The 23,805-nt window shown below is 39.8% G+C and overlaps 1 protein-coding gene across 2 annotated transcripts in view; it reads left to right on the forward strand.

The window, feature by feature from the left end:
* Nucleotides 1-23,805, forward strand: part of tmem132e (transmembrane protein 132E) — a 627,726-nt gene that overhangs the window by 548,252 nt on the left and 55,669 nt on the right. For both annotated transcript variants that reach the window (XM_051937379.1, XM_022189115.2), the window contains exons 5-6: nucleotides 9,135-9,278; nucleotides 22,162-22,367. In XM_051937379.1, the coding sequence (XP_051793339.1) occupies nucleotides 9,135-9,278; nucleotides 22,162-22,367 (350 nt within the window). The remainder of the gene's footprint in view (nucleotides 1-9,134; nucleotides 9,279-22,161; nucleotides 22,368-23,805) is intronic.

Raw genomic sequence — 23,805 nt, forward strand, 5'->3', positions numbered from 1 at the left:
ATGTTCAGACCACACAAGGGTTAAAGTGTTTCCTCATCAGGACACACTTGCTGACTTCCAGATGTTAAGAAATCTAAGTCCTGTGGGAAGCCGCCGTGGTCACCTTGAATGATGATGATTTAATCCATCATCTCCCATGACTGTACTGTAAATAATATCAGAAAAAGGGGATGATGGAGCTGCCTCAACAGGAGATGCGACATCCACGATGCAACATTCATAACGACTGAAGACGGGAGGTCTAGGACAGTTTGTAAGGATGATCCTAATGACAGACAAACTTAGATTTATATTCGTCAACTTGTCTAAAAGTAAGAAAACACTGGTTGTGCTCAATATTTTTAACTAGGCTATTGCCTTGAACAAAGTTGAGTAAGGTCAGATTTGGAACAGTCATTGTTGTGATGCTGTATTTTCTGTTCAGACAGAAAGGGATCAAAGCGAATGTTAGCATTGTTAGCATCAATAGTCGTCCTTCCTTGCAGATTTATGTCCACATGCCTGTTTGACTCAGCTTACACACAACCTTTGTCTTATTTTCTAGAACAAACAACCTGTTACCTACATGTCATCTATCACACTTTCCAGCTTGCTGGTTCACAATGGAGAGAGGAAAGCTGCAAAAGATTGTAGATCTGATGCTGATTATTAATAAAAACACTGATTGGTTGAAGTATTAGGTTTGATACAGCGCTACAATAGTGTAGAAAAAGAACATATTGTAGATTTTGAGTTTCCACCTGTCTTTGAATGCGTCATAATGCACTTCCGGTTTTGTCAGAAAAATACACCAAATCTAAGTTTAAAATTTTAATATTCTATCAAAATAACTTTATTCTACATGCCTCATTTAAAAGAAAAATGGCAAAAAATTAAAACATTAACAAAAACAATCTTGTTTGACTTTTTGGCTGAACTGCAGGCAGTGTTTTCACTGAGCAGAGAGGAGACGAGCATAGAAACTAAATTAAACGAACTAATGAAATAAAAAACAAAGTAAGTAAATCGAAGTAAGTAGTTCAATGTTTACAGTACATAGAGTCACAATTTTCCATCTTTTTCTGAGTTGATAACACCTGTGGACACGTTGATTCTATTTTTTTCAACGTTCTTTTTTGTCTTTCTTGTGACTTATGACATTTTATTGTGTTACATGGTGGACAACACATTTTGGGGTTCTCTAGTCTTGGTTTTCTGTTTCCGTAGAGGTGCATTAAAAACTGGGACAGGGGCAAAAGAACACCCAGAATCTTCTTGGAGTTCAGATTGACTGACTCGTATTTCTGAAAAACGAGAAATTGTTCTCACGGATCAGAATTAATAAACAAACTCATGTAGCTGATTACATAAAGATCATGCAGAGAGCATGAATTAACGCTCTCTACTGAAGACATAATTGATTTTTGTTCATGCTGATTTCCACCCACTGGAGGTACTTTTGACATAGCACATCACTTTTAATGAGCAACTCTCAAATCATTTGTAGAGAATCTCATCAGCATTCTGCCAATATCTGCAGGACAAAAACTGGATGCTTTTGTGTTTTGTTGTCGAGTTTTCGAGGCTGATTATGGTTGATTGTTAAGTGGCGGAGCGGCAATAATTACGCCGCCAAAGTTGTGGACGCGACGCTGCAGCAGGTGCTTATTTCTGGGGCTCTTCACCGTCTGGCACCGACATATAAAAAGTGATGCTTTTACTGTAACAGGAAAAGCACTCACAGCGCAGCACTCCGCCAAGCTGTTCATTCATTCATGTTGATGCTAAACCAATGTAAATTTCTTCTGGTGTGGGGAGCAATGAAGGATTATCTCATCCTGTTTCCCCATATGGCATTGGCAGAAATGCATTTGTTTATTAGTTATAGATCGCCAGAAGTCACAGCAACATAGAATTTTTTATTATTTACCTTTATTCAACCAGGAAGTCCCATTGAGATTAGAGATGTCTTTTACAAGGGAGACCTGGCCAAGGTGGCAGCCATACAAGATTTTAAAAAGTTATATAAAACAGATACATAATACACAAAAAAAACAATAAACAGTTAAACAATAAAACAGATTGACAGCTATTCAAGGACAGTGACGTCTCAATAAAAACACTGACATTCCTCCTTCACTGTATTCTTTATGATACTCTTAAATTCATTAACGGATGTGACTGTTTCCAGTTTAAGAGTTTTTTGAGGATTATTCCATCACCATGGTGCATGATGGGAGAATGTGGCCATGTAAAATACAAAAAGACCTTGCGCTGAGCACAGGTGTGTGTTCTGCATGTGTACATTATGTACGGATACAGAATCACGTGACCTAAATATGTAGCGGGAATTGATGGGACTCAGAAACACCCCCACAATTTAATCAGTTGTTCCTTGTATGATTTCCGACAGACAAGTAGTAGGATTGCAGTAATGTAATCATCAGCAGTCAGCTGACGTAGTGTTCACTTGTTGTCATGGTTTCGATGATGCTGTGCCGTTATCTCACAATATTACAGATATTCTTTACAAATCCGTGGATCCAGACTATAAGCCGCATCAGTGCCAGAATCTAGTCACTTGGTTCTTGTGTCATTTCTGACCTTCCCTGAAAATTTCACCCAAATCTGTTTGTCTGTTTTTGAGTAATGTTGCACACAGACAGACAGACAAACCGACGGCAATCGTCACATAACTCCACAGTGTTCCTTGGCGGTGTAATTACCACAGAGAACACGACCACTGTGTATTCATTAAATCAATCGGTGCGTCTCAAGTGCTTTTATGAGTGTTGGTCCAGGTCAAGGACCTAAAACTCTAAATGCAGATGTGAGTGCAGCTCTACAGTCGGCCTTCGAAGTCGCACAGCTCTTTGCTGTAGTTTAGCGACAGATGCAAATCAGGCGGCGCTTTTCAGCTGATGTTGACAGCTTGTACGACACATCAGCACTTTCTAAAAAACTGCTGAGCGTGAAGAAGAGGAGGAGGAGGTCGGTTCTGTCTCCAAAATACGAACATTTTGTGTTTCAAGGCAGCAGAGATGAATGTCTCGAGTGGACCCCTGCAGAGGCTTCTGACTGGTGAGCAAAGAGGAGAGAAAAAAGGCTGAAGAAACAGAAACAAAAAGAAGAAGAGGAGTGTTTTCATGGCTCGAGGGTCGAATACAGTTGACCTGCTGCAGATAAGAGGATGGGAATGGCAGAATTAGTGGTGAATTTACAATGTGAGAGGAGAAACAATCCTGGGACAGTGAGGTTAAATCAACCCCGGGGCTTATTACGCAGTTTAGGCCTCTATTAACACCGAATCATTCACAGGACACTCTTGTGACTTTGAGAGAAGAGAAGCTGAGCAGGCTAGAAAACAGAGCAGGAAGGGAAGCAGCATTTATGCTCAGATTTCCATTAGCCGCTCGGTGCCACAGAAGCTACCAGATGTTAAATAAGAAATGATGTTTTTTGTTGCACAAGGCCCTGGAGCTTTTGGAAGTCCCGCATTATTTCTAAACGTATATCCTTATGTGCTCATGAATGTACACATCTGGCAGAATGCATTGTTTACAATATTCAGAAGCAGGTGGAAAATGGCAGCATTTAAGTCTTCCACGCTACGTAACCCCGGCTCAGTCGAACCCACACCCTGTGGGCAATCTCTGCTAAGCTGCACGGCAGTGGATTACACTAAACGGGATGACAATCACTACGAGCAAATTGCTGTATCTAATCTGTGAACACGGTCTAGACAAAAAGGAAGTGATTTGTGAGCAAAACGTGCGGGCACAGACATGCAACGGAAATCTTTACATGAAAGCCCCCCAAAAAATGCATCGTTTTGCCAATTCTGTAATGTAGAAATTAAAATATTGCACATTTTTCACATAAATTGTTGGTTAAGGTGCCTCTTGTTGACTCAGCTGATTGAAAGGGATAGAATATTCAGCGTTTTACTCCAGTTACACCACTATGAATTTAAAATCACTGAAACTTTTTTTTAAAAATAAATGAAAAAAGATGGTGGGAGCTCCCCCATAGTGTTAGAATTCACCCACTCTAGCCAAAATAAATCTGTTTAGTTCAGTGTGATGCCTGAAAAAGAGTGTTTTTACCGTTAAACAGCGTATCTGCTCACTGTTTAGCCGCGTCCTACCGAACACGGTAATTAAGTGAAATGATAGCTGTGTGCAACGATGACTGATTTCGGTTCCAAGTTGAATTCAGGTAAGCGTAATTAGTGCTCCCAAAGCAGCGCACATTTAATTGTAAAGTGTCTCGTGTAGTGTTAATACTTAACAGATGCCAAAACAGCAAGGAGAGCTTAGGGATGATGTCTTTCAATTAGGATTTCGCCCCAGAGTCCAGTCAGTTATCTGCAGAGGTCTGCTGTGCTCCGCTTCCCAGAAATCTGCTTCATTTTTATAAAGTAAAAGAAAAAAGAAACACAAAGCTGCATTCAGGGACTCGTGTGTAAAATTAACCTTCTGAACCTCAAATATTTTTGCTCCCGTGACATTTTTATTCACTGTGGGTTAATTTTTAACTGTAATATAAACTCCTGCACCTCTATGGAAACAACACAACCATGACTAGAAGTAGAGAGAACCTAAAAATGCCTTTTGTGTCATATGATACAGTTAAAATAGCATAAATCATTGAAAAAGAAAATAAATGTTGAATTTTGTCAATATCTATTTGGCTACCAATACTGTGAATAAAAAGCCTTACTCTACACACTATAAACATATATATATATATTACTACTTATTTTATTATATTATAATATTACTTACTGTAGAATAAATTCCTTTACCTCTATGGAAACAGCACACCCTTGACTAGAAGGAGAGAGAACTTAAACATGTGTTTTGTGTAGTATAACAAAACTATAATGCCATAAGTCATTTTAAAAGTGCACTAAAGTTCAATTTCTGTGAATATTTATTTTACAAAAAAAAAGCACAAAAAAACAATTGAAATCACCATGGACTACATTGTTCCAAGTGCCTAATGCTGTGAATAAAAAGCCTTACTCTGCATACAATAAACATTTTACTTTTATATTATATTATATTATATTACTTATTGCAGTATAAAGTCCTGCACCTCCATAGAAACAGCACAACTATGGCTAGAAGTACAGAGAACTTAAACATTTCTTCTATGTAGTATAACAAAGATAGAACGCCATAAATCATTTAAAAAATGCACGAAAGTTACGTTTCTGTGGCATTTATTTTACTTTAAAAAAAAAAAAAAGACAACAACAAATACCAAATACACTGGACCACATTTTTGCAACACAAAAAGCATTACTCTCCATTCTATAAATATTTTACTATTTACATTTTTGTATGCGTTTCTGTACTTTTCTACTGTATGCACTGTATATACACAGCCTGCAGTTCAGCTGAACAATCTCATAGTGACACGTGTTCTAGTTTCAGCTGAGTCACTGATGGTTTCAAGGCTACAACGAGGAGCACAGAATTTTTAGTTTTTTACAGAATCTGGTTACAGCAAATGATTCATTTTGGACACATTTTTAAATGAGACGTGTCAAAAAAAAGACTTTTTTTCTGAAATGTCATGATTGTAAGCTTAGCTTTGTTTTAGTTTTCTAATGCAACAGCATGTGAAGAGATGAGTAGTTCAAGGAAAGTTAAAATGTCATCATTCTTTCAGTTTTTGACTCTGATTAATGGTGTCATTTTGGCATTTAGAAAAAAAAACCCAAAACATGCCTTTCAAACCCGCCGGCTGTTTTTGGGGTTGAAAGGGCCAAACAGGAAAACTTCTGATGAAATAGTGGAAATTGCTGACCACATTTCTCCCTTTTTTTGCAAATAAAACACACAGAGTTGAACTGGTTCAGTCAGAATAAATGAATTTGCCACTCAGACGCTTCTGGATGATGTGATTGGCATCGAGCACACTTGTGTTTCAGACCATTTTTAAAGGATTTACTACACATAAATTACAATCCTGACTGGATTTCTGTTAGAGGCTAAGAAAGCTTCTGCTCCACACTATATGAAGGGTGCATTTGAAGCTCTGTTGACTTGTTTTGACTAACATCTGATGTCCTGTTGCTCCATGAATGTGACAAAGTGTTGCACAGTGCAGCTGATTGTGTGGCTGCTGATGTATTTTGAAGTGTTGTGACACAAAAAAGCTGCTGGCCTTGATAATTTAGATGCCAGTTTCTGAGAGTAGCTGTATTTTCCACATTAACCCACGCAGAGCTTCTTCCATCTGTTTAGTAGAAGCCACCTTACTGTCCTATGTTTATAACTTACCACTACAGAGTAACTACTTTTTATGAAGTAATGCTGTTGTTTTTGAAGCATCCATTTGGAATTTGCACAGTTAGTGTTGCATTGAAGGCTATGAATGTTTTTATTAATATCAGTGACAGAAACCAGAGTAGATTCAAATCAATCAAAAGCCTAAAAGGAGGCTGATTTCCATAGAAATGTCTGACAAGCGTGTAAATTATCTTTCAGAAAGAGCTCAGGTGCTGCCAATACTGTTTGAAAACAAATACCGACCTACCAACTAATTTAAACTGTTTATAAAGTAATGTCGTTGTTTCTCCAGAATCCATAGTTGCTGTTGCACTGACAGTTGTTAATATTAATATCGGAGACAGAAAGCAGGTTAGTTTTATCAATCGGAAGCCAAAGAGGAGGCTGATTTCCATAGAAACGTCTGACAAAAGTTGTAAATTATCTTTCAGAAAGAGCTCAAAGGTAGCGTGCAGCGGCTCCAGCTTTCTTATCATACTTAATGGAGTCCCCCAAAGTTCTACACTAGTTCTCCTTTTATTTCCTGCTCACATAAATGATTCAAGAGATGATGGAAGTGCTCTCTGCTAAGGAGGCGATACGACTATATATACTTGCAAATGGTATTGAATAGAAGCACGAAGTCCACCTCGCTGCTGCACATGCTTCTCAGAAACCTGTAGACACTCAACAACTTTCCATCCGAACAAAGGACAAAGCAGCGACCACACGAGCAGCAGGCTGAGCGTTTGCAGAAGAAGAAGGTGCCATGAGGTGGTGTAGTGTAAATAACGAGCACCAGACAAATAAAATTACAAAAATGTGATGAAAAGGTGGCATTTATGCTTATTTCATATAGAAAGATACACAGAAAACATAAAACTCCAAGCTCAGTCTGGGTGTAATATTCCCCTGATTCATAAACAATTCGGAGCCTCGTGGTTGAAAACTTGAGGGGGAAATCTCATCCTTCAGGCTCGGCACCCTCATTAAGACTTTAAGATGAGTGTTGGGCAGAAATTTAAATATGCTGTTTTTTTGATTTTGGAAGCTTGACAAGACTTCTCGTCTTGTCGCTGCGTGAATGAGGAAACTTGTTATCCTCTTACATGATCAGCGCAGGCAGAATAATGAATTGATTGTGACTCGTGTGTATTTTAATTGGCTGTTTGCATTCCAGTGCATTTGAAATTTAAAAAAAAAACAAAACGCATATACTGTAGGTGGTTAGTTTATTGCAGCACGAGGATTATATTTATCGTTGTGTACAGCTCGCAGGGGGATTAGAGCTCCCTTTGATATCCAGATCAATTGAAAAATGTGAGCAGCAGTGCAACAGACATGCTCTCTATGAAGCAAGTGGAGGTGTATCAGTCGAAGAACGGAAAAGTTAAAGGCTTTTCTTTCACTTGTGATTTTCTTCATGTTCAAGGACGAATCAAATGTGAAAACCGCATCAGATTTCTGAATATGAACACCTGTAAAGTTTTTTTTTTCTTTTTTCCAACTGCCCACAGGTGTTATATAATACTGGAGAAAAAAATAATCACTCATCTTCATGCTGTAAATATTTTATGACGTAGCTTTTTGATCGCTGCTATGCTGTACATACACAGCCTACATTTCAGCTGAAAAGTCCTCAGATTTATATGACTCTTGAGCTGGTTTCTGATGAGTTGATTTTAGTTTTTACAGAATCTTGTTAAAGCAAATGGTCTGTGTTTGGCAATGTCTATTGAAGTATCTTACAAATTGTGGTTTTCTTCATGTTCAAGGACAAATCAAATGCCAAAACCACATCAGATTTCTCAATATGAACACCTGAGAAGTTGCTTTTTTCTTTTTTTCTAACTGCCCACAGGTGTTACTAATACTGAGGGATAATTAAATATTTTACTGCTTATATTTTTAGTTTGTTTCTATGCTTATCTATGATATACGCTGTATATACACTGCCTGCAGTTCAGCCCAGTTCAGCTGAAAAGTCCTGGTGGTTTGATGGTGATGGCTTCAAGGTTGCAATAATGAGCACAGAATTTTCAGTTTTTACAGAATTTTGAGAGTACAAATGATCTCTTTTTGGCTGTTTGTTAAATGAAACATCAGTGGTTGAAGGACAAATCAAATGTCATCAGATTTCTGAATATGAACATCTGAAAAGTTGCTTTTTCTTTGCTCTCAATGCCTATTTTGCTCAAGTGTTTCTTATTAACACGTTTTTTTTTCCACCTAAATGCCTTCATGGCTATTGGTTAAGACTAAAATAATGGCATAATTCATTAAATAGACAGAAAAATTAGGTGCGTTAGGTACATATGAGGTGTTTTTTTAGTCTTGCGTCCTTTTATTAACATCCATTTTTACAGTTTGCTCTTAAATGTCAAAGCGACTGCAGCACCTCCTCTTGCATCTTCCATCATAATTGTGGACTTCAGTGAAGCATCTATGTCTGATTTTACATTTAAGAGCTTAAACTAAACTTGCATAAAGGTTAGATGCATCAGTACAGTAAATGCCTTGATTTTTGTTGAAAATGTATGCTTGACGAAGCATTTGCAAGCTTCCCCTTATGATTAAAGTTAAGGTTATTACTTCCTGTCCTTTTCATCCCCATTTGCTGTTGCTTTCAGTTGCTCAGCGGATGGAAAGTATTCTCGAAAATGAAAATGTCAGTTGATGAAATCCAATGAAAAACGCCTCGGTATACAGTAATGAGTTCTGGTCTGCCACTGAGAGTATCACCTGGTAGGCACCGGAGCCCTGATGGTAATGGTCTTAAACGTGGACATCAGTAATGCTGATGAAATATCAAGGAAAATCACTCTCTGCCTCTCACTGTTTCATGAATGCCACGGCTATTTCGTCTCTCCGCAGGACACCGAGATTATCAACACGGCCATCCTGACCGGACGCACCGTGGCCATTCCCGTCAAAATGGTCTCCATAGAGATGAACGGGGCGGTCACCGACGTCTCGGCCTTCGTGCAGTGCAAGTCCTCGAATGAAGACATCGTTAAGGTACAGGAAACCTCATTTGCTCAACCTTTGTGTCTGGCAGGAAGATGTCAATTTAGGAAATGTAATCCTTTTTCCTCCTCCACAGCACCACCGTCACAAGATCAGGAAAGCATAAAAACTTCATTTTGGGCTCCACATGTAGTCCTGATTTGATTTTTCTTGGATAAAATCAATGCACGTTGATAGGACTCTGGGTATAAATCAGCAGAGAAACAGTAAAAGCGCCATTATTTGCTTTTTGAAGCACCAGGCCTACTTGCTCGTCTCCGCCATCCCTTCTTGTTCGCTTTAGAGCGACGACTGTCGGCAGAATGTAAACGCCAAACGTCCCGGGATGCAGAGCAATCAGTGCTCAGGCTCGTGAGGAATCCAAGCTGCAAGTATCGTATCAAGTCTCGTTTGTTGATTAAATAAATTAAATTGGGATCACAGCAACTTGCAGAGCACATTAGAGGCTGTGATTACGCTGTTATTATTTTCTCCAGTCAATTACAATCATAATAGATTGCACTGTAGGCAGATTGCATAATTGTATAGGCAGCGGAGAGAAGTGTCGCTTTAATGAAATAGACAGTGGATGGGGAGATGTGACCTTAGAGGACGTAGATGGAGAATCCGATCCCATTTTAATGATATTATACTGATAACAGTAACCCTTACTTAAGTAGTCCTTCAGTAAAGAAGCAGCTGGATTTCCTTTGTACGTTCTTGAAGACATTCCAGCTTTAATCCAAGAGGTGTCTTCAGTTCTTTCCTAGAAGAGCAAATTCTTTATAGAAGTGGCTACCAAGGCAACACATAAAGTAAGAAGAAGAAAGAAATGTAAGCACACTGCAAACCTCTCTTTAATGAACACATGTAAGGCTGATCAAAAAGTTCTGGGACTGTTTGTGCTATACGAGAGAGTACTTTTTGAAATTTTATGACTACTAACAGGTAACAAAGATCACAGTCTGGGTCTGCCGCTACCGCCAACAGAAGAAACAAGAGTTTATTAAGGCTACAACCCTACAGCATTGTCAGTTATGGAGATTAACCGGACTACCTTAGGGACCATGGCGAAAGGCTGCCTTTAAGCACATTTCAGGAGATTCAGCCCATGTAAAAGATGGTCTATGACATGATTAAATTACAGGACTTCCAGGAAACGCTGCACAAAGAAATAACTTCAATGTGCTGACATACGAATTTAAATCGATTTTTGATTTTGTTTAACCCTTTACGCTTCAGTGCGTAGTAGGTGTACCGCCAGCGGTACACCTACTAATTTGCATAGGAATTTCAAGAATGTCCGACGGCTGCAAACACGATTATACAAACACTATACGCCGATGGAAAGCTTAGATTCTCATGAATCCGCCGGTATAAACCACTTTCAGATGTGATTACCACAGCGGGTGAGAAAAACACATTTGTCCGACAAAAAACAAATATTCATCCATCCGTTCTCTATACACGGCTTCAACGCACACAGCGCGACTCACATTTCCGGGTTCATTATTACACACAGAAAAAAAGATTCCACAAAAAACGGCCATAATCCAACCTTTTACATCCAGACAACACAAGCCAGTAAACTATTTTGTCCAAAACATGTCCTGAAGTCGGTATAAAATCCACGAATCGGTCGTTTTCAAGGAAATGCACCTCGCGATGTGCGTCCAATATTCAATGTATTTTTCGTCATTTTTTTATTTAAAAATAGAATATTAGCGATTTTTTTTGTACTGAAAACGGCTGAAATTGACTGCAGCTTAAAGGGTTAAGGACAGTCTCAAAACTTTTTGATCAGACCTAGTACCTGTTGCTGACTAGTTAGTTCTAAAGGTATTACTCATATCTCGGTACTAGAAAGGAACATGTGCACTGTAAACTGTGATACTCAACTAATTAAATTCAGTTTATAAGAAACAAAGCTAACATGTGAGGAGACTTTACAACAGGGGTCCCCAAACTTTGTCCTGTGAGGGCCACATCACTTTTCCCTTGTCTGGTGGGGGGCCGGGGTCAGTTTGTAACAGTAAAAGTGTGATGATCGCAGGGGTGCCTAAACGTAAACATTGTTTTCCAAAAAGCCACACATAACCAAATATTAATAACCCTTTCCGGGATCTTCACAGAAAAAAAAGTCAGGAAATATATAATAACGCTATTTATGAAATAAATAATAACCAAATTACCCTCTCTGGGTTCTTCACAGAAAAAAAGTCTGTGGAACATTGATTTTCTGTTGTGCCGTGCACAGTCTTAACAGGTAAAAGTTCAGCTTAGTTGTCAGAGCAGAATCTCTGACTTAAATGACTCATATGAGCAGTGTCTCAAAGGTCCTGTGTTCCTTCCTTTTAATCCCAGGGTTTCCGCTACATTCATTCTGCAGCGGCCGCCCGGTGCTACTAAAATTCCAGTGCCGCTCCTTTAAATTTATTTATTTTTAATCGTTGCAAATACTCCAACGCCGCATGTCTCCACCTTCACAGCAGTCTTGCACCGTGTCGGGTACTAAGGTAAACTCCAGATAACTGTGGTGCTCTCAGTATCTAATCTTTGTGTGTGTGTGTGTGTGTGTGTGTGTGGGGGGGGGGGGGGGGGGGGAGTCTTAGAGGAAACACTGAACCTTTTGTAGGTTCTAGTAGAATGTCATGTTCTATGCGTGTGTTAGTCTCGATCGCGTGGCCAGGCTGAAAAAATAAAATCATAATGCGTCTCTGCTGTTATTCAGGGAGCCGGGCCAAATGTAGAGGCGGGCCGTATGCCGCCCGCAGGCCATAGTTTGGGGACCCCTGCTTTACAGGATGCATTGTTGGAAAATTCTAACTCACGAGACGGTCTTAGTTTTTGTAGACAGTCATGATGAAAACTTACCGTGTGTCTTTAATACTTATTGAATTATGTCATGGGGATTTCTTTTTATAATAACCAAAATAATTCCAATCATGACAAAGGCTGGAACTGAATTTAGTCCCTACACCTGTTCACTTATAATTTATCACACTTACAGTTGAAACCAGAAGAAGAAATCAGACTTAATTATCCTGTTTTAAGTCAGTTTCATTCAATTCAATTCAATTTTATTCATATGGCGCTAATTATAGGTCAAATTGTCTCAAGACGCTTTACAGAACCCACATTTCTGAATGGGTTAGCAAAATGATTTCTATTTTCTAAGTGCCAGAATAATGAGAGACAGATTTTTTTAAGGAATCTTTTATTACTTACTTCTTTATTATGTAAACTTCTGACTTTGAAAGGAGTATTAACAAAATCTCTAAAAAAAAATCTCTCTTGCATTATTCTGGCATTTAGCAGATAGAAATAATTTTGGTAACCCTAACTGACCTAAAACTGGAAAAGTTTAGTCTGATGTAATGTCACACAGTGACAAAAAAATACACTGTATGTAAACATCTGGTTTCCCCTGTATATTGTCTTTGTTTGGTTAATTTAACAAAGCTAATTTTACTCACAGCAGTCTCATGTTATGATAAACGTGGTCTTATGTATAAATGCAAAGAATGTAATCAACCCCACAATAGAAAATGTATTTTACATACAGTAAAGAAACGCTTTGTCAACATAACAAAAAGGAAAAATTAAAATTGCAAGGTAAAGAAACACCCTCATCTCAGAAAACCATTTATCTTCCCACACAAGACTTTCTAAAAGGTGTGTCCTTTTTTAAACATTTCTACCACATTCACTAGATGTTGGACGCAGCTGTCGGGTGACAATGGTGGCATGATGAAAGGCGACGCTGATTGAACATCATTCTTGCTGCCTTAACAAGCACTTTATCGGGAATTTGACAGCGCTTTGAACAACCCAACAGGCAGGTTTCTTTTTGAACAAACAACTCCAACATGTTTCAAACCGTCACAACACCTACGAGGAATTCCAACCTGCCTCTCTGGATAAAGATACACTGCCCGTACACGCTAATACTTCACTGGACTGCCTTTAGCTTTGAGCATGGCATGGTTATTTCTGTCTAGCAGAAATTCTACCAATATCTTAAATTGATGATGAGAGAGTCAGACAAAGTCTTCTCCAGAACATCCCAAAGACTTTCAGTGGGGCTGAGGTCTGGACTCTGTAGAGGACAATCCATGTGTGAAAATGATGTTGGATGCTCCCTGATCCACTCCTTCACAATGTGAGCCCCATGAATCCTGACATCATCATCTTGGAACATGCCCGTGCCATCAGGGAAGAAAAACTCCATTGATGGAAAGACCTCATCATTCAGTATCTTCAGGTAGTCAGCTGACCTCATTCCTTGAGAACATAACGTTGCTGAACCTGACCAACCTCAGATCATAACCCTAACCCCCACAGGCTGGTAGGCACTAGCCATGATGAGTGCATCACTTCATCAGCCTTTCTTCTTACCCTGATGGGCCCGTCACTTTGGAACAGGGTAAATCTGGATTCATCAGACCGCATGACCTTCTTCCATTGATCCAGAGTCCAATCTTTATGCTATCTCGCAAACTGAAATCTTTTTTCTGATTAGCCTCACTGATCAGTGGTTTTCTTAGAGTTACAGCTGTTTAGTTCCAATCTTTTGAGTTCTCTTTGCATTGCGTGTGGAAATGTTCTTACTTTCACTTTTAAACGTTGCCTTGAGTTCTACTGTTGATTTCCTACGATCATCTAAGAGTTTGTTCCGACCACATTTGTTCCTCGAAGATGATGGTTCTATCCTTCAGGTTTTAATGATGCATTGGATGGTTCTTGACTACACATCTCTTTTGTTATTTTCTTTTCTTGATGCAGGTCTATAATTTGACCCTTCTGAAACAGATCAACATCCTTTCCATGACCCCAGGATATGTCTTCATCACTGCAGTAATAATCCAATGGAAGGCTCTTACGTGTTTGCTTAGTTAAATCCAAGTTGCGACTAATTTTTTGGACAGGCAGTGTAGATTTAACCTGAGAATCTGACAACCTTTTTATCACATTTCTCCTTCTTATTTCTGACGTTTTGTGGCTAATGGAACACCTGCACATGAGCGCATTGACTCATGAATAGCAGCCGTTGGTGGGCAGGAGGTCGACGCACTATCAACTCGTCGAGCTTATTACTTTCTGACTGAGATCTTAAAATTTGACCACATTCATTTCCTCTGTTTCAGGCATATTGAATCAGTTCTCTGCCAGAAAGTCGAAAAGTAAAACTCATCATATCAAGTCAGACTAATGAAATCCTCTCAGCTCCTGAAGGTCAAGTGAGGCAGATTTGATTGCAGATTTTACAGACTGAGGCCATGAAGCCACGAAGCCGAGTCAGACGAAGGATTTTTATCATATCAGGCGAGACTGGACGCTATCTGTCCAATATATATTCACTCCACATTATCTGGTATCCAAATTAGTGCCAATTAATAGCTTGGATACTTGAGGGAAAAGAAATTGAATCATGAATTAAACTCATCAGATCAATGAGTTTCCAGTGTAGGGGTTGTTTGTTGAAGGCTTTGTATTGAAAAGAACAGGTGTTGCTGTGGGACGGCTGGCCTCGGCACGTCATTTATCATTTTTCATTATCCATTAAAGACAAGGCGCTGGGCCATGTGATATCGAGTGGGCCTGCTTCACTGATCCTGCCATTGAACATTGGAGTGCTAATTTAAAATGAGCCCTTCAAGCCCAGGAAATACACCAGTCATGACAGTTCAATAAAAAAAGGCCCCCAGAACGCAGAAATAAAAGATTCGGTAATTCAAGGGAGCCTGACAAGAGGTCTAATGCTGCTCGGCTTTGTTGTTGTTGTTTTTAATGCTATTACTCTCTATGTCAGAAGTATTGCTGATCTATTCTAATCAGATTTTCTGGTTTTCGTCGAGGCGCACTGTTCGTTTTTTCTTTTCTTTTTAGATAGACGCAAAAGACGTACCGCGCAAAGCTCTCCAGCACCTTGTCACATCTCATACTTTAAGCCAAAACTACTACTTCTCTGAATCGAGCTTTATTTTCAGCCCAGCGTTCTCATTTGGATACTTGCCAACCCACGGGCTGTTGTATTTTTTTTTTTTTTTTGAGGGTAAAAATAGGTGAGAGGCTGTCATTTTTTTTCTCCACCTGCACTTTTTATTTCTTTAGTTCTTTTCTTCTTTGGAAATAACTAAGCTGCAGTGTGCATCAGAAGCCTATAGCAGATAAGCCGAGACCGTGTGTGCACAGCTTCACCTGTGTGTGTGCAAGTGCAGGAATGATTATGGAGGCGCCTTCGCTGCACAAGGTGGGAAAAAACACACACACAAAAAAGAAAGGCTGAGAGAGGGTGTTTGGGGGAACTCGCTGGCCATTGCAGACAACAGAGGCCGACCCCCACCTACTGATCGTTGTCTCCTGTGGCGTTGTGACTCATATAACCCCACCGAAGCCTCAGACAAGGCCTTGTGTCTGCACATCACGTCTCACGCCCGTGGTCCTCTTGCACACATACTGTACCTTCCTCCTTCTGCCATGCCTCACTTCCATGTTAGTGTGACACATTTTACCTTCAGTGCAAGTCCAAATTTAGCATCCAGGAGACCGAGTGAATAACATCAAGGGGCCGTGTCCTTAAACGTTCCTTGAGCTCAGGTTGGAATTAGCTTTAATGGCAATTTGGTGGGATGTGGTTGCTAAGCCACTTAGCAACCATTAAGGCTAATCTTAAAGTAGTATTTTGAACATACTAACTCTGTGGCAACATTTTGGGGAATATCCCTTTGCAGTTTCAGTTTGACATCACCCCTGTGTGCAAAGCCAGCTCTATAAAGATATGGTTATCCCAGTTTGATGGGGGTAAAATTGACTGACCTGCACATAGCCGTGACCTGAACCGCATGCAGCACCTCTGGGATGGAGCAAAACGCAGCCTGCCAGCCCAGCTTTACCAGTGGTCGACCTCGCTAATGCTCTTTTGGCTAAATTGGAACAAATGCCTGCAGTCAGTTCTCCAACCTCTCATGGAAAGCCTTAAAACTGAGTAGAAGCTCCTACAGAAGCAGATTATGCATGGCTTTGGAAGCACATGTCCAATGATTCAATAGGGATGACTTGTTAATGTGTCCACGTACTTTCAGACTGTAGTTTTTGATGTTAGATGGAGTTAGTATCTCAAGAGTTCCACCTTAATAAAGAAGTGACTGAGATTTTTCACCATAAACCAAGTTTTGTTCACATAATCTGAATCAAGAAACAATTCACCACTCAACTACTCAAATGGCTCCATGCCAGTAGAGATAAGTTCATATATGCAGTATATGTTATAACCCTCTGAACCTCAAAACCTACAGGCTGGTTTTAAAGCCATGCTATATATAAAAGGTGCCAAAATCACACCATTGATCAGTGCCAGAAAATGTAAAGATAGAAAGAACTGTCGGATTTTCAGATAAAGCTAATCTTAATATCACAATATTTCATCAAAATCACTTTAATCTGCAAGTCTTGTTTAAAAATTCAACAAAAATACGCAATTTGTAGTAACAAGATTCCATATATAAAAATAAAAAATTCTGCACTTCTTGCCAAAACCATGAAGCTAATTATGAGTTGAGTGGGACCAACAGCCACATGGCAAACATTCAGGGAATTTTGTGGTTGAACTAGGCTGAACTGCAGGCTGTGCTTACAAAGATCAGATAGCATAAGAAGTAAGAAAGCCGGTTTAAAATATGAGTACTGAAATCTCATATTAGTACTAGATTAGCAACTAAAACATCATCATCTTAGCAGCTTGCACAAGAAAAATAAACATTCAGGGTCATGTTTTAGTGTCTAATTCTGGTGCTTTTAAGGTTTTTGCACCATATCAGTCCAGAAATGCAAATAGTGGCATTGCATATTTTGGATTGCTGACACAAAGACTGATTTAAATCCCTGACTCTGCAGGGTTGTGTACAACCTCTGCTATTTTTCCAGTGTTCATAAGACCTGTGGGTACTTGGCAAAATATTGTACAAGTCGAGTCCATTCTTTTAAATAAAAAAGAAAACTGATCATCAAAGCTGTGCTAGTTTCTTGTGTATTTTGTGTGATTTATTGCATTCTAACCTGCACAGACGATATATTTTGAGTTTTCTGTGCTTGTAGTTAGGGTTGTGCTGTTTCCGTAGAGGTGCAGGACTTAATATTACAGTAGAAATTGAGCCCACAGTGATGAAAAATGTGAGAAAATGACCAGAAACTGCTCGGGGTTCAGAGGGTTAAGTGATTCTGATCATTTCTGCAGTATGGAATACATGAAAAGATGATTTTTTTTTAAAAATTACATCCAAACAAAAAGCCCCAAAGTTCGAGCTTTTGCAGAACAACAGATCATTTCCACGCGGCATCATTAATCCTACCAACAACGGGCTAATGGGGGCTGGCTCATTTAGCTAACAGAGCTAAATGAACTCATTGGTCGTGCTGCTCTTGAAGCCAGCAAACATCCATCACACAAAGAGAAACTTCATAACAGCTACAAGACACAATCCCAGTAATGCTAGCCATATGTCAGCTTTCATTCGGCGCTGATCCGATACATACGTTATCCCTAAATGGAGCCTCCATTTGGCAGCGTGTCATGGCAGTTAATTTAGTGAAAATTTCAACTTGAAAATAAAATCCAGGACACTAGTGGTTTCTGTTTGGCAGCACATGGCACGCAGTGTGAATACGTGAACACCGTCACAACAACAGCTCCATTCCTCATCTGCACCACGTTGCTCTCTGTTATCTTTGACATTGAAACGTGGGAGAGAAAATCACTTCCATCGCCTGTTTCATGGACTTGAAGGAAGGCAGGAGCATAAAATCACCTGCAGATGCATCGCAGGAGCAGAAGCTGCAGAACATGCCTGGTTTATTTCAGCTTTTTAATTTATAACCTCTTGGAAAATGGTGTGAATCTTGTCTGCGTCTTGGTTTTATTCATTTCTTGCTTTTTTCTAAAGATCTTTCTGTGCTCTGTGGTGACCAGGTGGCTGGTACATTAGAGCCACATAACATGTGACCATGGCAACCTTCTGTGCCGTCTAATAAAAGCCAAATATTTGCTGTTGCTGTCAGTGACCATCAACAGTGGAGAAAAGTGGGACTGCTGTTTCACTGTAATTACACATTCTTGCTCATACCAACTCCCTGTTGATTCTCCTGCTTATTCTATTCACATGAATGAATTATTAATGGAATTCTGTATTAAGAATTTCAGCAGCAGTGTGCGGCATCTTATATTGTCACATCTGTCCTTCTGTTTTTGTTTTCCAATGCTATGTGCCAAAAAAAAAAAGTCAGTCTTGGTTATTAAAGCGCCTTTCACTCATTACCACCCACCTTATTTATTTATTTATTTATTTATTTATTTATTCAGTTATTCATTTATTAACCTTTATTTAACTGGGAGAAATCTCACTGAGATTAACAACCCCTTTTTCAAGGGAGTCCTAGCCAAAATTGGCAGCAGCAATTCCAAAAGACAAGCAAAAAAATAAATAAAAAATGTAATTTACAAGCAAGTTACGAAAAACAAGTGCACGTTGTGGAGTCAGCCTCAAGAACTCACAGTTTGAATTTAAAAGCGCTTGATGAAGTTAACTTGGTTAGTTTTCAGTCTTTCTGCAACATTGCGAGTGCAAGTTTGTGAGTGTAAGTGTTTTCTGAAGATTTCAAGGAGTTTGGCAGCTGTAGTGATGATGAAGTCATCGTTATTTTAATGCAAAGCCAATTTCACAAACTGGGGCTGGAAATTTGTGAGTGTTTATTAGGTCGGGAAGCTCTGAGATGCATTTTGGAAAGTGCAGAAGCCAGGCAGAACCTGAAAAATAAAGCTAATGTTAAAAACAAGAGCAGTTCCTTAAATGGCCACTTGAGGCTGCTCCAAAAGCAAGTCAATCCCCATAGACCACCATGTTAAAATTACCTAATTTAAAGTAGAGATTAACATGTTTACAGCCTGGTACAGAAAAAGGTTTTGGTCTCTACAGCTAATTTCGCCCCTCATGACACCTGTATAGAAGATGAATTTTTATATAACTCACCTGTTTACATTGTATTAAGGCTTAAAGTTGTGTAAACTTAAGGGCGTGGCTGCTGTAGGGGACAACTGGGTGGTGCAGGAAGATGATCCATGATTCAGAGAGATCGTATGGCAAACCTCAGCTTCATCTTTTTGCTAATGTTTTGAATTAGGCGTAAGTTAGGAGGACTTAGGCACTACATAGAGCTTCAACACTGGCTTGGTAAACCTGTCACATAGGGTTCATCCATCTGTAAATACAGTCACCGGGGAAGTCCAGTGCACTCTGCTTCATTTCTTCTGACCGCAGCTTTTTAAAATCTCTTTTGTAATTCAACACACTTTGTGGAAGTCCAGAACTAAGCTGCCAAAGTACCCCTTTATAGGGTCATGTGTAAATAATGAGCCAGTGATGTAATGGCAGTAAATCTGTGCTGGCACTCGGACTGCTCAAAACGCAATAAAATTATGGCTGAAGTTCCACATTGGATTATGCGAACAAATGCGTTTAACTTCCATCAAAGCAGAACGTGGCCGAACGGAGAACATTAACGGCCACGCATCGCAATAAAACGGCATTAAGGCGACGCTCACTTGAAGGACAAGAAGCCGCTGCCTTTCTCCGGAACCGTTTTGGAAATTAATTCAGTTAATGTTATGGAATAAATGTGTGAAAGGTCCTTAGGTGTCTTCACCTTTATTAACCCAGTCGGTCTCCCCGTTCGGCATCCTGTGACCGGCGGGCGACCGAACGCGAGCGGCACTCGCACTTGTCCTGATGATCCGTCTCCACCCAGGCAATCTGCTGGCACCGTGGAAGATGCCACAGCGAATTAGCAGCAGTGTGACGGCATGTGGCGCCTCAGTGTGTGAAAGCCCTCCTCAGCAAGCCCCCACAGGGCCACTGATACCCAGAGTTGCTAACAGCTTTTGACTTGCAATTAGCCAGCCAAGTTTATCAGCGGCAGGAGCTGCAGGAGCTGAAGTGGCACTGCAGCAAGGGCACATTTTCACTCCGGTGCGTGTGTGTGTTTGTGTTTGTGTGTGCGTTGGCTTCAGGCTAGGAGGGAGTACATGTCAGGCAGATGTTCTCAACTCTACGCTCGACGAGTCATGCTGTGATTAATCAAAGGTGGCTGGGGTCATTGTGTCGACTCACTTCTATTTCTTCCTTTTGTTCCTCGGTTCATGCATGCTGGAGGCTCGGATTCTGCGGCGGCCCTTAAGGTCAGACCTCACAAAATTGCATTAACCGAACCAGAGGGAAAGACTGTCATTTTAAGATGCCGCCCACCCCCTTTCCTCCCCGACTCCGGCCCTGTCTGCATGCGGGGAATTATATTACCCAGACCTCCTCCTAGTTATGATGAATCCCCAGCCCTGAGAAGACTGGCCAGCCCGACCTCCATTTGCGGGAGATTAGATCCTCTGATTACAATGCCAGCTACCTCCCAACACTAGATAAATCTTCGACGGGGAGCCCAAAAGCAAAGCCCTCCAGATCCATCGTAGTTAATAATTTAGTGTTCGGAGCCAGACGAGTATTTATGATAATTCAAATGGAGCTGGAGATATTTGACTGGACGGAAAAGCTAAAGAATGGTTTTGAGTTAAAAACGGCAGACTTAAATTTAGAAACGTCCGTGTGTTGAATTCATGCTTAGTGTAGTCGCTGTAGTGATATAATCTCATGAATGTGTTTATTTAAAGGTGTTGAGAGCTAAACTTCACATGGGATGCCACATTGCTGTCATATTAGATGAAAAATGTGTTTGTCTAAACACTTTTCTTGTCGTGTTATGTGTCTGGATGATTGAACTTAGATCATATTGATGTGGACAGACAGGAGAGGTGCTGGAACCGTACATGCTTATCCTTCCTGTTATCCAAAGTTGTTTAAATCAATCCACTGGACATTAAGAAAGTTCCTTGAATATGTTTTACCTCTCATCCAAGAGGCTTCTTGACTCGTTTCAGGACACCAATGTTCAGATTTTGGACAGGGAGGACAGACGGTTTGAGAGAGGAGTGAAAGAAGCCATCCATGTCAAAGTAGAGAAGCCATCTCCGAACAGTGGGGGGTGGTCTGCGACATCATCTTTCGCCGATTTACAATCAGGTCCTTTCAAAACTCCCCAAAAGAACTACTTGGCAGACTCATGCTAATGACCACCATTAGCACACGAGGGCTCAGTGACATCTGTGCATTTCAACGACCCACACCGATACTTACGACCATCTTTGAGTAGTCAGATGAGTTTTGGTATTGGTCGTTGGAATAATAATAGCCCTGAACACACCTCAAAAGAGGTTTAAAAAAAACTGTAGCTTCAGATCAAGGCGGTGAAGATAATTTGGGTTTGACAGCTTTAGTCTGACTTTGTGATGCTCATAGTGCTGGAAAAATGCACAGAACTCTAGATTTAGTTGTTTTATCTGTTAGGACTTTAGATTTCAAATCTATTACCTTCTAACTCTGTTGCTGTCTTGCGGTCTCACTGACTTTTTGTCAAAGTTTCGTATGTGCTTGGCATTAAAGCTGCTATTGGGATTTCTGATTTTAAAAGCCACATTTTGTGAGATAAATTAACATCTAGAAAGTGACAAAACTATTTCATTCATGTTCATTATATGAGGTTGGAGGTGAACATTTGACAGAGAGCTCAGCTGTGAGTGTATTTTTGTCGTCGTTACTTTTGCGTGAAGCTATGAAATGAAAATACAGGCATTCAAATACATGTGAAGCATCAACCTTGAGATGCTCTGGTATGAATTGCGACGCTGACAGCTGCATCCATACCACGCCGTACATCATCACACATCACTGAGATCCACTGCAGCCAACCATTACCATATAGATGGTCTCTGACTTCTGGCCGTGATCTGTCCTAGGTTTCCATGAATTGCGACTACGTGTTCGTCAACGGGAAGGAGACGCGGGGCTCCATGAACGCCAGGGTCATCTTCAGCTACGAGCACCTGAGCGCCCCGCTGGAGCTGACCGTCTGGGTGCCCAAACTTCCCCTGCAGGTGGAACTTTCTGACAACAATCTGAGCTTCATCAAAGGCTGGAGGGTTCCCATCCTGCCCGACCGAAGGTGAGGCTCCACCGCTGTGTAATGTGATGTTGCAGAGAAATGACACATTATATCATGGCTCAGGGGTGAGGGGGGCAGCTCACTTTTCTCCCACACTTTTTATACTCACAAATAACAGATACAACTTTTGTAACTTTTATTCTAATTAAACCCCTGAACTCCTCCAATTAACACCCCTATTTTTATTCACTTTTTTTCTGCTCCTCTATGGAAACAGCACAGCCATGACTAAAAGTAGACAGAATGACTAAAAATGTCTTTTGTGCTGTTTGACAAAGTGATAATAAGATGAGATAAATCTGTATTGTCATTGCAATCATACTTTTGTACAACAAAATTTGACTGCCGTCCACATCAGTGCTCAAAAAGAACTTAAGCATATAAAGTTAACATATCAAATATGCAATTGTCAAAAAAAGAAAAACATTATATACAATTACAAAAATGTTAAAAAAGAAAATGCAGTTATCGAACTATGTAGATAGATAGATAGATAGATAGATAGATAGATATTATAGAACATTAAATTAATCAGAAATCCCCCTTGACATTGTTAATGTGACTATTGTAGCTGGAAACAGTTGATTTTCAACGGATTATCTCCATAGGGGTACAGAGGAACATTTCCAGCAACCATCACTCCTGTGTTCTAATGCTACATTGTGTTAGCTAATGGTGATGAAAGGCTAATAAATGATTAGAAAACCCTGCAGTTATGTTAGCACATGAATAAAAGTGTGAATTTTCATGGAAAACATGAAATTGTCTGAGTGACCCCAAACTTTTGAACGGTAGTGTTTGTACAAAATAAACGTACCAAAATTTCAAAATGCAATTAGCAAAAAAAGATTAAAGATATTATACATAATGTATAAACATTGTATCATAATAAAAAATGTGCAGATTAAAGGGAGCAGTAGTGATGAAAAATAAATCTTAAAAAACAAAGAAGAAAAATGATTGTATGGCATTTTTCCAAGCATTCACAAGCGTTACTGATTTTTAAAGAAAATGAACATGGTGGCTCCGCATAGTATGAATTGGTCCTGGCACTTTTGGGTCTATTATCCAACTGTGTTCAGTGAGTATTTAAATTTTCCTTCATAAATTTATAATTTTAACATTTCTTTTAATTGATTTGGCTCTTTTTTTTAGATGCAGTTTTAGATCCAGTGGGATGTTTACCATCTTACACTGTATATTTTACTACTTACACATTTAATTTATTTCCCTACTAACTCTTATCTGCTCTGTGTAAACACAGCTTGTAGTTCAGCCCAATTCAGGGCCAAAAAGTACTTGAATTGTTGTTTTGTGACTGTTGGTTGCAGCTGAGTCACTTAAGGTTTCACAGTTGCACTGAGGAGCTCGGAATTGTTTTTTGTTTTGCAGAATCGGGTTAAAACAAACGTTAAATTTATGGGCAAAATGTCAAATT

Source organism: Acanthochromis polyacanthus, chromosome 17 (assembly GCF_021347895.1).
Source record: "Acanthochromis polyacanthus isolate Apoly-LR-REF ecotype Palm Island chromosome 17, KAUST_Apoly_ChrSc, whole genome shotgun sequence".
Classification (NCBI taxonomy): Eukaryota; Metazoa; Chordata; class Actinopteri; family Pomacentridae; genus Acanthochromis; species Acanthochromis polyacanthus.